This window comes from Columba livia, chromosome 5 (assembly GCF_036013475.1).
Source record: "Columba livia isolate bColLiv1 breed racing homer chromosome 5, bColLiv1.pat.W.v2, whole genome shotgun sequence".
Classification (NCBI taxonomy): Eukaryota; Metazoa; Chordata; class Aves; order Columbiformes; family Columbidae; genus Columba; species Columba livia.
This window is the reverse complement of record NC_088606.1, coordinates 41,344,916-41,360,528: the sequence shown is the minus strand read 5'-3', so window position 1 is coordinate 41,360,528 and position 15,613 is coordinate 41,344,916. Positions and strand designations below refer to the sequence as shown.

The 15,613-nt window shown below is 39.6% G+C and overlaps 1 protein-coding gene across 1 annotated transcript in view; it reads left to right on the top strand.

The window, feature by feature from the left end:
* Positions 1-14,388, top strand: part of RTF1 (RTF1 homolog, Paf1/RNA polymerase II complex component) — a 30,887-nt gene extending 16,499 nt beyond the window's left edge. The window contains exons 6-18 of the mRNA XM_005502204.3: positions 2,555-2,666; positions 3,393-3,528; positions 4,134-4,311; positions 5,220-5,302; positions 6,529-6,616; positions 6,706-6,813; positions 7,381-7,458; positions 8,549-8,670; positions 8,903-8,960; positions 9,530-9,607; positions 10,728-10,823; positions 11,114-11,225; positions 11,598-14,388. Coding sequence (XP_005502261.1) covers positions 2,555-2,666; positions 3,393-3,528; positions 4,134-4,311; positions 5,220-5,302; positions 6,529-6,616; positions 6,706-6,813; positions 7,381-7,458; positions 8,549-8,670; positions 8,903-8,960; positions 9,530-9,607; positions 10,728-10,823; positions 11,114-11,225; positions 11,598-11,704 — 1,356 coding nt within the window. The 3' untranslated portion in view covers positions 11,705-14,388. The remainder of the gene's footprint in view (positions 1-2,554; positions 2,667-3,392; positions 3,529-4,133; positions 4,312-5,219; positions 5,303-6,528; positions 6,617-6,705; positions 6,814-7,380; positions 7,459-8,548; positions 8,671-8,902; positions 8,961-9,529; positions 9,608-10,727; positions 10,824-11,113; positions 11,226-11,597) is intronic.
* Positions 14,389-15,613: the final 1,225 nt, after the last annotated feature.

Genomic DNA, 15,613 nt, shown 5'->3' with positions numbered 1-15,613 from the left:
TACACTGCTCTCTAAATAGGTCGTTCCCCAACTTACACTGGAACTTGGTGTTGTTCCTGCCCAGATGCAAGACTCTACACTTGCCCTTGTTATATTTCATTAATTTTTTCCCCACCTGACTCTCCAGCCTGTCCAGGTCTCACTGGATGGCAGCACAGCCTTCTGGCTTGTCAGCCACTCCTCCCAGCTTGGTGTCATCAGCAAACTTGCTGACAGTGCACTCTATTCCCTCATCCAAGTTGTTGATGAATATATTGAATAGCACTGGTCGCAGTACTGACCCTTGAGGCACTCCACTAGATACAGGCCTCCAATTAGACTCTGCCCGATTGACCACAACTCTCTGGCTTCTTTCCTTCAGCCAGTTCGCAGTCCACCTCACTATGTGATCCTCCAGACCAGCTTCCTCAGTTTAGCTGTGAGGATGCTGTGGAAGACTGTCAAATGCTTTACTGAAATCAAGGTACACCACATCTGCCATCATCTATCCACCTCGTTACATCTTCATAAAAGGCTATAAGGTTGGTCAAGCTTGACTTCGCCTTGGTGAAGCCATGTTGACTGCCCCTAATGGCCCTCTTATCTTTGATATGCCTTGAGATGGCACTTCCCAGGGATGGAGGTGAGGCTGACTGGTCTGTAGTTACCTGGGTCCTCCTTCTTGCCCTTTTTGAAGACTGGAGTGACATTTGCTTTCCTCCAGTCCTCAGGCACCTCTCCCGTTTCCCAAGACTCAGCAAAGATGATGGAGAGCGGTCCAGCAATGATCTCAGCCAGCTCCCTCAGCACCCGTGGGTGCATCCCATCTGGACCCATGGATTTATGGATGTCCAGATTGCTTAGTTGCTCCTTAACCCAGTCCTCATCAACTAAGGCAGACTCCTCCATTGTTCTGACTTCATCTAGGGCTTCAGGGGTACGGGGCTCCTCAGGACAGCCTCCGGCAGAGTAGACAGAGACAAAGGCGGCATTCAGTAACTCTGCCTTCTCTGTATCTTCTGTCCCCAGGGCACCCACCTCGTACATCAGTGCACCTACATTGCCTCTAGTGTTAGTTTTATCTGCCATGTATTTGAAAAAGCTTTTTCTGTTGTCTTTGACCCCTTTCGTCAGGTTTAATTCTAAGGAGGCCTTAGCTTTCCTAGTTGCCTCCCTATACCTTCTGACAACAGCCTTATATTCTTCCCAAGTGGCCAGCCCCTCCGTCCATGGTCTGTAAACTCTCCTCTTCCACTTGAGCTTGCACAGCAGTTCCCTGTTTAACCACACAGGTCTCCTGGCTCCTTTCCTTGACTTCCTGCCTGTCGGGATGCTCCGATCTTGAGCTTGGATGAAGCAGTCCCTGAAGGCTAACCAACTATCTTGGGCCCCTTTACCTTCAGGCAGCCTTGCCCATGGGATTTCCTCTAGCAATTGTTTGAAAAGGCCAAAGTTGGTCCTACTGAAGTCCAGGGTTGTGATTCTGCTTGGTATTCTGTTCCTGCCACATGAGATCCTGAACTCAACCATTTCATGGTGGCTGCAACCAAGGCAGCCCTCGACCTTTACTGCTTCAACCAGACCCTCCTTGTTAGTGAGGGTGAGGTCCAGCAGTGCTCCTCACCTAGTCGTCTGTAGTTTCAAATAGACCTTGCCCTTAACTGTTTATAGAGTCTGGGCAGATGGGCTTCCAGAATGGGGTGGGATTCATCTTGCCTATTGTTTGCATTTGTTCCTTCTGTCTTTTTGCAATGGAAGAGAGCATCTCCAGCATGCAATTCACTCCTTGTTATCTTCCAGTGAAATAAATGTTTAACACCTAAATCTTATCTCCCAACCCCTCCCAACTCTGTGTGTATATGAACTTATATAGTCCATATGTAAAATACATAATGTGTAGACTAATGTACATATATGTATATATAAAAGGATCTTATGTGGAGTTCTTTTACAGTGCCTTCTAGAAATTACTTCTACTTACTTCAAGTGACTGTCTATTATGATTATTATAGAAGTTGCATTCTGTGCTACCTGATATTCCAGATAGACCTGAAATGTAAAATATCAGAAGACTTACAGCATTTAAGATTTGGAACTATATTGCAGACTTCACACTCAACTTTATTTTTGCTTTAAGTATCTTCTAACATAACTTTTCTCTTTGCTAATGAATGAGAACAAGTGCCTTGTTTTGGCCTTGCAGAAGGAGAAGCAAATGAGAATAATATTGATGCAATTTGTCCTTGTTACTTAGTAGTTGCAGAATTACTTCAATTTTATTTCTCTAGTGCTTTTTTTAAGGAGGAGTTTTGAGACTAAAACTTGGTGGCAGAAATGTTGAGGTGTAAATACGTTCATTATTTTTGATATGATTTAGAAAAAATAAATATACTTCAGCTTGATTTCCCTCTCCCTAGCCTCTGTAAAAGTGAACTTGAAAAAAACTGTTTTCAAAATCAAGTTTGTTAGTAGTTTATATTTGAAAAGCTTTCAAAGTGCGCAAGCAATCTTTGTTTAATGCATTCAATTTATGGATTGCAGTTAATGTTGAGGGTCTTTCTGTGCATGTTTTTAGGTCATGTCACATAACAAAGAGCGACGATCAAAGCGGGATGAGAAGCTTGACAAGAAATCTCAGGCAATGGAGGAGCTAAAAGCAGAAAGAGAGAAAAGGAAGAACAGAACAGGTATGAAAGCATGTTGCTATTGCTACAATATCTGAGGCATTATTACAGCTTTTGGAAAGTGCTACTTTCTGTTTGGAATCAATGCCACAACCCTACACCTTGGAGTGAATGAATTCCCCGTTTGTGTTTTCCTCAGACCGTTGCCCAATATGACCACCTAGGGTATTGTTTGATGCCACTAATGCTCTATTCCTTCCCCCTGCCTTCCCCAGAATGGTCTGAAAACAAAGCAAACTTTGATTCCAGCCCCTTGAATGGCATTTAGTAATGTTTAGTTTGTGTATTGGTCGCTTAAATTATGTTCTTTAATCTCTGAACCATCCAAACTGTATTTATTGTGCTTGTGCTACCTTCTCTACATTTGTATGTTTCTTCATCATCTTGTCCATTTTGCCACAGACTTATCACATCATAATAGCTTTATCTTGTACATCCAGTTGTTATGCCCATCTTGTATTGCTATGTGCAGTCAAGTTGGGAGACTGAAGATAAGTGTAACTGAGATTTAAGATCCTTTTAAATACTTGGATTTCTCTTTGAATATATACAATGGAGATCTTAGCTTACTGGTGTTTTTGAACATGTGGCACTTTTATCCAGTCTAAAATTCACGCATGTCTGCCTCTTCTATTTTTTTCCCAAACAATAAAGTTTCAGCTCTAGAAGGAAACTTCCATAAAAGATTTACAGCTTACTTTTCCTTATTCTCTCTCCTCCTTCCCACAGCTGAATTGCTTGCAAAAAAACAGCCATTAAAAACTAGTGAAGTATACTCTGATGATGAAGAGGAGGAGGAGGATGATAAGTCTAGTGAGAAAAGTGATCGCTCATCCAGATCCTCATCCTCTGATGAAGAGGAAGAGTAAGTAGTAAACATTAGACTATGATTACTTGTAAGTGTATGTTCAAAACCAGAGATCTACTTTATGTAGACACATGCCATTTTAGAGGATTGTTTGGGTGTAGTTAAGTGTCTCTGAAGTTGTTTTGCCTCTGGGCACACTTGCACTTGCTCAAATTTGAGTCCTTGGCTTTTATATCATGGTGCATGGAAGTGATTTATCTTGGATGGTTTTGCAGCTTTAGTTCCCTGCTGTTACCTTTAGCCCCATTTACACAATTGTTCAGAGATTTGTTTAGTCCTACAGTTTAGCAGCTGCAGCACCCTGGCATGTTAGCAGGGCAGAGGTATGTGCTGTCTTATCTTAAAGCACTGGCCTACAAACTGCCTTGGTGTGTGGGTCTCTCTGCTTTTTTGGTAGCAGGGGCAGTGGGTCACAAGTCTAGGACTTCGCATTAAGCCTTTCTCATGAACACTGGATCTACAGTCAACTGGGGCATGATGAATCATTCCTTTTACTAGTAGTATAAATAGCCAGCACTCGTGCTGCACCTTGCTGAGAACCCCTTTTCTGGTGATTATGTCTCTACATTTTTCTTTATTCCTTCTCACCTTTCCCAAATCAGGAAAGAAGAAATTCCCCCTAAATCCCAGCCAGTTTCCTTGCCTGAAGAACTGAACCGAGTACGGTTATCGCGACACAAGCTGGAACGCTGGTGTCATATGCCCTTCTTTGCCAAGACAGTCACTGGCTGCTTTGTCCGGATTGGCATTGGAAATCACAACAGCAAACCCGTTTATCGGGTGAGTTTAGTTCCAAGGGATCTAGTTCTTTTTATAATGCTGTAGTATAATATTTGCGGCTTAGCAATTCTTAAGTACCTGTGATTGTTTGAGTGATTAACATAAAAAGATTGCTTATATTTAGAAAAAGTAATTGCTAGCAAAGAAATGGAAGAGACTGGTTTAAAAATAAATAAATCTATGGGACCAGCTAGGTTAAGAGATATATTTAGTAAGAGAGAGGGAGCACTAACAAAGCATGTTCTTCCAGCTTTGGTTCGTACTCTCTTGTCTCATAATTTGTATTGCAAACTAGAGTTCAGGACTCTGCTTTGACCAAGTAAGGATGAGTAACATTCACTCCTTATTTCTGGGAATGTTCCCAAGTTATTGTGTTGTCGTGTTGTCTCTTTTTTTTTTTTTTTTTTTTTTTTTTTTTTTTTACAGATTGTTTCTAGTACCTCTAGTGTGCCTCAAAAGAGAAGGTGATTGAGACCACAGTTTTGTATTTGTATTTCTGTTTCATTGCTGTAACTGCACAATCATAGGGTGCAATAATATTCTCTAAAATGCATTAAAAAGGTCCCCAGAGGGGCTGTGTTTAGCATGTGAGCAGCACTGGTGTATTTCATTTGAGACGTAATGTTAACCCAAACCAATGTTAATTGAAAAGGAAATAGGAAAAGTAAGAAAGTGTATGCCATTTGGTCAGGAAGGTTGAACTGAGACGATAGAAAAACTGCATCAAGTGTTCAAATGATATAATTTGTCAGCTCAAAGGTGATGCATGAAGCAACTAATTCTTTAGAATTGTTAGGTTAAGGTTTTTGGTTTCTAGTAAAAAGGCTTGAATAGGCCAGATATATTCCAGGAACACAAAAAAACCCCTCTTGCATCCTTTCTCTTGTGTATTTCACCCTTTGATGTAGGTTGCTGAGATAACAGGTGTGGTAGAGACTGCAAAGGTTTACCAGCTTGGTGGTACGCGGACAAACAAAGGATTGCAGTTGCGGTAAGTTACCAAAGTAATTCTCATGAGTTTGTGAGTTGATGTCCTTTTCATAGCAAATAGGGTTCTGTGTGTGGTTTGGAGATGAGAGCTAAAAAGCAAACCGAGCCTTGCCATGTCACATATTGCTGGAATGTTGAGATTGAGTTTGGTATTGTTGGTTTTGTTTTGGTTTGGTTTTTTGCCTCCTTGGGCATAATGGAAATTATTAAAAAAAATCTCATGCTGGGTCTTGTGATTGTGTTGACATCTGAGAAATTCATTTGTGTTGGTAACTTGTGATTGTTTTTATATGCCTCTTGAGCTTTGCAATATTCTTTTAAATCTTTTCTCTGTTGCTGCTATAATCAGATGTTAGAAATATGTATCATTTTAAAGGCATACATGATTGGGTTTGGCATATGTGTTACAACATAAAATGGTATTTTGGAGGGAAGAAGCTGAATGTAGTATTGGATTTCTCAGTTCTTACAGCCTTTGGGTCATGAGGTGAAGATTGTTACAGTGCAAAACATCCTGGTGAGATAGGACAAGAACATATTAACTATTTGGGAGAAACAAGAAGACGTGGAGAATGCATGTGGGTACAAGTGTGAAGTAAAAAAGAAGTCTTACCTGAATCAGTTGTGACATTCAATAACTTCTTAGGCTTCCTCTGGAGAGAGCTCCATGCTTTGAGTGAAATTCGCACCATGGCAACTCTTTTTAGTACTGTTTAGTAGCAGTATAGTAGTTTAGCTGGTAGTGTGAAAGGTAATGCTCTGCAGAAAATGTTTAGGGATTTCTGGCTTTGACTGGCCAACAAAATAAAAATTAGATTGTGGTTGGCTCCAGCATTGTATAATTCATTACTGCTTAAAAGTTACTTCTGCTGATCCAAGTGTGAAGGAGCTTTGTGTTTCTGAAGATCATGCCATGGGTCACCAAATGGGGTGTGTTAGGTTTAGGTATGAGAGAGGCCTGTTTCCGTTTCCTCCTCAGGGTTTTACAGCCACAGCTCAGTGACTATGTCTGGCAGACTCTCTGTCTAGTGTTCCTTTGCATTACTACTGGTAGCTCTTGTAGGCACCTGAACTATAGCTGACCTGACTGAATTTAGGAATACAGATAACCACAAGAGTAGCCAGAAGCGTCTGATTTTGGGCTTCTTGAATCAGTTTACACGTGTAGATCGAAGACCACAACTCTGTACTGTCAGAGAGGGATGTTGTTACACTTTCTTGTTGCAGGCATGGCAGTGATTCACGTGTGTTTCGTTTGGAGTTTGTCTCGAATCAGGAATTTACTGAAAGTGAGTTTATGAAGTGGAAGGAAGCGGTAAGTTCGCCAGACTTTAGTTTCTTCGTAGCAGCTTTCTGCCAAGGATACTTTGAATGGAAGGTAACCTCTCTGTCTCTTGTGTTTAGATGTTCTCTGCTGGGATGCAGCTACCCACACTAGATGAGATAAACAAGAAGGAAGTGTCCATCAAAGAAGCCCTCAACTACAAGTTTAATGACCAGGACATTGAGGAGGTAAACTGTGTTGTAGCGAGGCCGTGACAGTGCTTAAAGGTGACAGGAACTCGTGGAGTAGAGCACTTGCTGTTACAAAGCAAAATGATAATGTTATTTGCTTCTTAAGAAGAAAATAAAAGGCTCAAAACTGGATAGAGTAGGCTGGTGATCCAGCTGTTGCTTGGTGCTCAGTCCTGATTAACTTCATCCTTTGTGCCCCATGACCCCTTCTTGAACACGTGTTGCAGAGCTCTGAACTCCAAACCTGAGTAGGGTAACTTGGTTCTCAAGTTCCAAAAAGCTAACAGCATCATGATAGATGTATTATATTTTCTGCAGTTTAATGCTTGCTTAATGCTGACCAAATGTGATTAGCGTCAGATTTTTGTAGGTCATAAGTGAGGGGAATGGAGCTGTAACTCATTACCAAGTCACAAATTTAAAAATGCAGCAGAGAAAGAGCATGAGTAAAATTCTGTATAAGTAAGTACATTTCTTAGGTGATGTTGATCTGATGTCCAAGTGTCCAAGCGTTGAAATCAACATTTCATATCTGCATGTTCTTGTTTCCTTTGCATCTTCCAGATTGTGAAAGAGAAGGAAAGGTTCAGAAAAGCACCTCCAAATTATGCTATGAAGAAAACTCAGCTGTTAAAGGAGAAGGTGAGAGATGAGATGATGCCTGCAAGCTTAATGCAGTCTTTGATTTTGAAGAAGTGGAGCTCATCTGGATTTTGGCGGTAGTCAGCAGTAAGCTTGACTTTAACTATGCAGCTAAAAGGTGGATCTCGAGGTTCATTGCTGGGTTTAGTACAGTTAGAACCCAGTTAAAGCTGTTCCATTCTTTTTCTAAAGGCATCTGCCAACATTTATAGCTATTGCTTTTTGTGTCATTTAAACAAGAAGGTCTTAAGTTTTTCTGTTTTAGAAACCCTTTTTTTTTTTTCCCTAGGGTACCCCATAATAGTGTTTGAAAGTTTATTTCCTATACTTTTTAAAATAGGGGAAAAAAAGGTCAAACTGTCTTTTACTAAGGGGGTGACTGTATTGTCACTTTATGGCCAGTCACTTACATTGAAAAGAATATGTTGCTGAAGGATTTACTTGCCACTGAACTGCTTTACACGTAGACCTCCTGGAACAAACAGTTTACAAGTGCTGAGAAGTCAAGTAAACAAGCAGTCTTAAGTATTTCTGAAGATAGACGTAACATGTTTTTATTTGTGCAGTCCTTTTTCAAGACATTTTTGCTTCATATACAGTAAAAACAAAGAGGTTGTATTAATCTTTAGTTCTACATTCTTTGGCTTAACTGTATTGTTTGGCCACATGCATGAATATGTAAATTATTAGTTTTCCATTGTAGAAGGGTGCAGTTGCTTGTTGTTGTCACCAGGTGGCATCATAAGCCACTGTTGTTGGCCTGGTGGTATGGTAGGGAACTTCCAAACTCGTGGAAATAAGTGACAACTGACGGTTGCAGAAATAATAACTTCTTTCTTGAGCTGGTAAATAGTAGTATGAAATTTAGTTTAAGGGTTTTCAAAGGTTTTCAGAGCTCTTCAGAGTAAGTAGTCCTGGTTTGCCTTGAGTTGTAAGCAGAGTTTAGCGCTTTGTTGTATTCCTTACTGTGCGGGATTGCTTATTTGCAGGGGGAAGAGGGTTATTTGGCTGATTCATGGGTTTGTCCTTCATTTCTCTGGCTGGCTCTGTGGTAGAGAGTAGTGCCTAATGAGTTATTGTTTGGTTCAAGGCTATGGCTGAGGACTTGGGGGACCAAGATAAGGCCAAACAGATTCAAGATCAGCTTAATGAACTTGAAGAGAGAGCAGAGGCCCTGGATCGTCAACGAACAAAAAACATTTCTGCAATCAGGTAAGAAGCAGATATTGGGAATTTTCTTTCTTAAATAGTATCAATCAAAATATACAGAGAAGAGAAACTAATGTAGTAGTAAATTAACAGCAAGATTTTTTCTCTTCTTTCCTGTACAATATATTGATGAAATGTGTATCTTGATGGCTTTGTTAGTATTGTGTGGGGATTGATAAGTGACAGTCACTCTCTTTTTCTTTCTCTCACCTCCTTTTTTTTTTTCTTTCTGCAGTTACATCAACCAGAGAAATAGAGAATGGAATATCGTTGAGTCTGAAAAGGCTCTTGTGGTAAATTGTGCTGAATTAATACTTCTGTACCAGTAGAGATGAAATTATGCGAAGGGGAATAATTGTATGGTGAAATTATTCAATTTTTTTAATGATCTGCAAAGTCTTTCATACAGGCAAATTACATTATTTTAAAGCAGAATGCTTTATCCTTTTGATCAACTTGATTATCAGCAGAGTACTGACTGTAATAGTGACTTAGTGCATTTTGTATGGGAAAGAAATTGGAAAGGAGACTTCAGAGAATGAAATAGTAAAGGAAATACTTGATTCTCTGCAGTAACACTTCCATTAAGGAAAAGTTAAGCTTGTTAACAAATGGTTAAGCCTTAACTCTCCTGAGACTTGTGCACCTATTTTCTGTGTTCTATTCAATAAGGACAGTTTTGCCTTGTGAGGCATAAGACTGTGGGTGTGTCAAAATCTTTTTATGTGTAATGCTGTTGCTGGTTTTCCTCTGATCTCGATATTATATATAGCTGAATGCTTGCACGGACGGGGTGCTGTGGGAGGATTTCCAAGGGTACAAGTAACTAACTCTGGAAAACCATCTGCTTTTTCTTTTTCAGGCTGAAAGTCACAGCATGAAAAACCAACAAATGGACCCCTTTACTAGGCGACAGTGCAAGCCCACAATAGTGTCTAATGTGAGTGTAATACTGAAGTTCAGTTGAGGCAATTTGCAGAGAAACAGCAACCAATGTAATTCAAGAGTAGGAAGGAAAATGTTTGTATTCATTCCCAACTGTGCCATTTGCTGTTAGCACTCCAGGTGCCAGGGTGAAATGTAGTTGAGTGAGATCCTGGTCTCACTATCCCAAGAGAAGGAAAAAGCAGTATTTTTTTTAGTGCAAAGTGTGAAGGACATAAGCGATGTGGATATATACTGTGGTTTAGACTTCTGTAGTGAATTCTGCTATGTAGAATTACTCAGATTTAGTTAGCTCTGGGAAGACAGTTTGCTTTAGATGCGAGTTTCGGTTCTGTTTAGTTGCAACTTTCCTGAAAGGTCTCTGGAAGGGGAGAGGAGACCAGATATTCTGGGCTTGTGATGGATAGTTTAACGCAAACTTCCCGTCATACTGTGGCAAAAGCTGCTACTGCTGTACCTAGCTGTATAAATGATGATAGCAAGGTGATCAGCTCCTACTTCTAGGCAATCTGGCTTGTTCTAGAGTAGTGTATAGTTTGGTATCTAAGAAAACCTTGTCAGGTTGGCTCTCATCCATCTCCACAAACTGGCAAGGATATATACAAAAGGAACTTTATTGTAGGGCTTGAATTAAGTAATTATTTTTGACATAATTCTTTATTAGAAAATAATCATAACTGAGTGGCTTTATTATGGTAAACAGCTATGATGTAAAGAAAATAGTCTCCTAAAGATTTTTTTTTTTCTAGTAGAGTGTTTCAGCCAGTACTGTAAGCTGAAAGCAAATACATCTAACAGAAGTGTTAAGACTGGTCATGGGAGCAAACCGTATAATCAAGAAACATATTTCTCATTTTTTCAGAGAAAGACTTTCTGAAGGATAACTTTTAGTCTGTAACTTTCAGGTGCATTACAGAGGTATCAGGACGATTTCAGTTGTCTCTGAGATACTGAAGACTGGGATAACCAATATACAGCTTTTTCTGGTTTTATATTCATGGATATGAGGACTGTTTTAACAAAACGGCAGTATAGTTATTACTAATTTAAATACAGTGTGTGTGTATATTTTATTTATTTATTTATTTACTTATTTACTTATTTCTCCTCTGCAGTCCAGAGATCCTGCTGTCCAAGCTGCCATCCTTGCCCAGCTAAATGCAAAATACGGGTCTGGTGTATTACCAGATGCTCCAAAGGACATGAGCAAGGCAAGTTTCCATTTCTGTCTCTGTTATGTTCCTCCCATTGTTCACTGTCTTGCTCTAGAAGCTTATGACTAATAGTAGAAGTGCCTACTTCAGTTAAAGAAATAGGTATCCTGTAGAGCATTATCGTAGAAAAAAGCAGGTTTTTTTTCTTGGGGAAATAAATTTAAGTTTCTCTGGCAGTATGAATGCTAAATTAAGTATGTTTGTGACAGAAGTGAGGAAAAAGCATTTTTATCTGTGTTTATCTGGACAGATAAAGATTGGAGACTTACCTGTAGTTTTTATTTCAGGGTCAAGGGAAGGATAAAGATGTGAACTCTAAATCAGCCAGTGACCTCTCAGAAGATCTTTTCAAAGTGCATGACTTTGATGTAAAAATTGATCTTCAGGTACCCAGTTCAGGTAGGTGTTCCAGCCGAGTTTGGGAATGTGATTGTCCAGCTCATTATGGTACAGCTCACTTCTTCCAGAGTAGTTCTTTTAAAAGCATTGGTGGGCTTTTGAAAATGGGAGCAGGGAGTTCCTGTTTGTAGTTTCCTTAAGCAACTTGAGTATACTTGTTGGCAGAAACCTGGATTAACGAACAGAGTCAAAATTACACGTGTTTTATTTATGAAGATAAGCTACCAGATACTGCCTGTATTAACAGAAGTCCTAACCTGGTGTATACTGGAGAAGTTAAATGTGATTTTGTGGTGAAGTCAGTAAAAGCAACAAGTGAAAATCTGTAGTTTTCATGTCTTTCAGTCCTCACTCTTTTCTTATCCCCAACAGAATCTAAGGCACTGGCCATCACCTCCAAGGCTCCACCAGCAAAAGATGGTGCCCCTCGGCGATCATTGAACTTGGAGGACTACAAAAAGAGGCGGGGGCTTATTTGAGCGTACCCACTCTGCTGCTTCTGATCCTGCATGCTCCATGATGATGTCCTACCTTTTCTTCCTCCCTTTTCAGTTCTCCCTTCTGGGTTGGAGCAGCAATGGAGCTGGGAAGAGACTCTAAAACTGCCAGTCATCTGTAACATAAACCATTCAACTATTTACTGTATAGACCTCCCTTCTTGCCCTTTCTTCCTGCCCCTCTCACAAATGTGGATCTGTGCTATTTGGGGTTTTCCCATTTCTTTTAGTTTGAGTTTTGTTTTTATTTTGTTGATGCAGCTCGTTGGTCCACTCTGTGTTCAGTATTAGCCTGAGGTCTGGATTTCCATAGGAACCTCTTGGTGGTTGCAGAATCAGCACTTGGTGATCTCCCCTTACACACCACCACAGGCACAGTGATTGGCACAAGACCTTTGTGGCTGGAAGGTCATCTGCACTTTCTTCCTCCTCTTCTTCCTCCTTCATCCTAGCTTTGGAGAAGGGAATCTTCAAAAACTGGCTTAGGTTCAAAGTGTAAATTTTTTTGGGAGGGTTGTGTGACTTTTTTTCAGGTGTTTTTTATCATTTTTAAGCTGCAGTACTATTTGTATCCGTCTGTCACAGTTCTTTACGGCTGTTATGAATTTCTACCAGCTGTACTTGAGCATCTGAAATTGCAAGAAAGAAACTCATTAAATGTGATTCTTCTTACTAAAACGGCTTGGCTGATATAGCTGTTTAACTTCATGTTCCATTTTTACTTACTCTTAACTGATGAGAGAGAGGTACACAGCTCTTGATGTGAGATTTGTCATCTGTGGCACATCCGGAGTCTCCAGCTGTCACTGGGTGGAATAGCTTTTTCTGGAATGGCCTTGGGCTGCTCATTGGTTGGGCTTTGATTTCTTCTCCAAGCCTCTAGTATTATATGTTTGTTAAGTCATCGTGTCTTCTCTGGGCTCCAGCTCACTTCATTTCTTGCTTTGTGAACCATTTAAACAGGGCTTCTGTAAAGAATTTTTTTTTAAAATCACTTTGTGTGGAAGGGGAAGGACAGAGTAAGGACATAGTAGAAAGGTCAGTGGGTGATGTACAAGAGATGGGTGATGCACATTTTTCATATATAAGCTGGTACAAGCAGAGTGCAAAACTAGCACAAGAATTGTTTGGCTTTATGGAATATTTGACTGGACACAAGTTGACGGCTAAATTATCACTCAGGTGTTAAAAAAATCAAAGTGTAAATATACGCGACATTAAACAAAGAACTTTTCCAAACAAGATACAACTGAACATATGGAGCTAAGAACTAAATTAAAAGAGAATTGGAAGTCTGAAAGGTTAGAGGCCCTCGTTCAGGTAAGCGTGCAAGCACATGTGTGTTCCTATTCAGGCCAGTACGTACATAATAACTTAAGCACTGAACTGGATAGGAATGTTTCCGGGGGACCCTGAAGGGGGAAAATGCTGATGCTCTTCTTGTGTCAGAGCATTACTGTTTTTCTGAAATCATACACTGGTTATGTTTAAACCTGTGCTTGATATGGTCTTGTTGGATTCTTAATGAAACTTTAATCTAGTTCTTATTTAACTTTCTCTTCCTTTTTTAACAGTAGCTTTAAAGAAACATCATGTAATTGTGTGCAGATTGATACTATGAACTGTGTATAAAAAATCGACCTATGAAGCAGCTCTTAATTATCATGTAAACAAATAATTAGGAATCATTGATACTTATTTACAGAATAGCCCATAGTTCTAGGACACATGTAGGTTATTCTGTAAATATATAATTGTTGACTGCTTTATTTGATGGCCTATTTTACCAGCTACTCTGGAGTTGAAGTAGGCTCTCACATCTATGTACTTCTAACTTTTTAAGGGCGGCTTTGTGGAATCCACCATGATAACTTCATAGGAGACATTGTGATTCACTGTGTAGATATGCATTTGATATGATTTTGGTCTTTTTCAACAGCTTCAATGATGTTACAGATTTGTAATAAAAAAAATTAAACTTATTTTGCAATAGCCAGTTTTCAAAATAATCACTCTCCAATGCTTTACAGAAACAATAGCAAAATCAAGCAATTCAGAATCTGATTTTTCCACAGAAATGCCTCCGAGCTCTGAGGCTCAGTGACAAGTGGTTTCTAAAGGTAAAGTTAACTCAAATTCAGTGTTTTTAATATGCTTGCTCTTAATGTATTTGGTTTAGGTAACTTCTACATTTGGTTAAACAAGAATAGTCTGTAGTACAGCCAAAACGTTGACAAGACCCGTACAGTGTCGCCAGTAACTTTTGGTGGAGATGACCGAAAGAGAGGAAATGCAGTGAGCTTAGAATGCAGATCTGAATGATGGACTATGCCATAGTTATCTGCAACTATGAAACTGCCATTACCCTCTCAAAGTCTCTGGATTCTGCTGAAATACTGTTTTTTAAGAGAGGCAACAATCAGTAAATTACCATGCAGACCTCTTATATTGAGAATAGTACATCAAGAAAGTACTCTTGAATAGTTACAGAACTGTGTATGAAAGCTGTAATCTTTTTTCCTTTAAGTGCATGTAAAGGTGAGTGACTACACCTCCCACTTGTCAGAGAGGGGGAGATTTGTTTGCTTTGTTCCATTGGTGTCCTAGCATAGTTCATCACAATTGTACAGCCTTCTATAAATAAACTTGGTTTGTTGGTTTAATAAGGTTGATTGTTTATCCCTTGATCTGAGATGCTAAGGGCTTCCTGTCTGGAATTCTCTTTTCTGAAATTGACACTTCATTTATCAGTCTGGATGATTTTATTTTAAATGCTAATACTATAAAATAATTAATGAAAAGTAAGCCCCCTCTTTTGCAAGAGCAGCTGTTGACTTATGATCATTCTCTTAACAACTGGAGTTACTACTTATCACTGTCTCTGTAGATTTATCACTGAACAGGCCAGAAGATTCAGCCTGTTACACTGCAGAGTGAGGGGCTGTAACTGAGATTTGATTAGCAAAGTGTTCCTTTGGTGCACTTTGAACAGGAAAATACGTTTTGAGTTTTCCACCTCCTTATGATCCTTTATAAATGCATATGTTTTTAAACTGCTGTGCCAGGTCACATATTTTCAAAGAATCTTTAGGACAAAGGGTCTTGAGGATGGGTTACCATTTTTTCCTTTGGTTCACTATCCTTCCCAAAGCCAGCTAAAAACTGTTATGTCTCAAAGGAAAAGGAATAAACCAGCTGTGAAGAAAGTGCTTCACAGCTGCTTCGTTCCTAGCAGATGTGGAAACAGAAGGTGAGACTGGAAATGAGGAGTCTGCACAAATGCTTCACAATACTGGGGAATAAAAAGGCACATGGATGTCATCTCAAATTTGGGTTTGGGCAGCTTTGTTTTTTCCCCGCATCTTAGCTAGAAGATCATTAAGCTTCCCCAGACCACTGTAAGTTTTGAATTTGGGGGTTCTTAATTGTGAAGAAAAAATGCTGTAAATTCGATAGTTAAACTACTGATACATATACAGTCTTACTACCTTCAGCACAGTAACTTAGTCTTTTAGAGGGAGATACTGAAGTAGCTAAATAAATGAGTGAATTTTCTTTTTTTATTTTTAGCTGGAATGGTTAAGCATTCACTGGTTCTACCTTACACCACCATCAAACACTTGAGATTTTAGCCCCCACCTATTCAGCAGCTGAAGGAATATTGTATGAGCGCTTTCTTTAGTCTCATACCATGTGGAGTTATCTGGGTAAAAAAAAAAGGGCAAGCTATGTTTTTCCTGCCTTATCAGTTGGACTGCAGAGTAGCAAACATGAAGAGACTTGTGGTAACATTTTAAAACTTTTCCAGCTGTTTGGAAAGCCAGCCATTAGATATTTGCGTGGGGTTCTTTATGCCTTGACATCTATTTAGATGTTAAAGGCTCCTTTGGC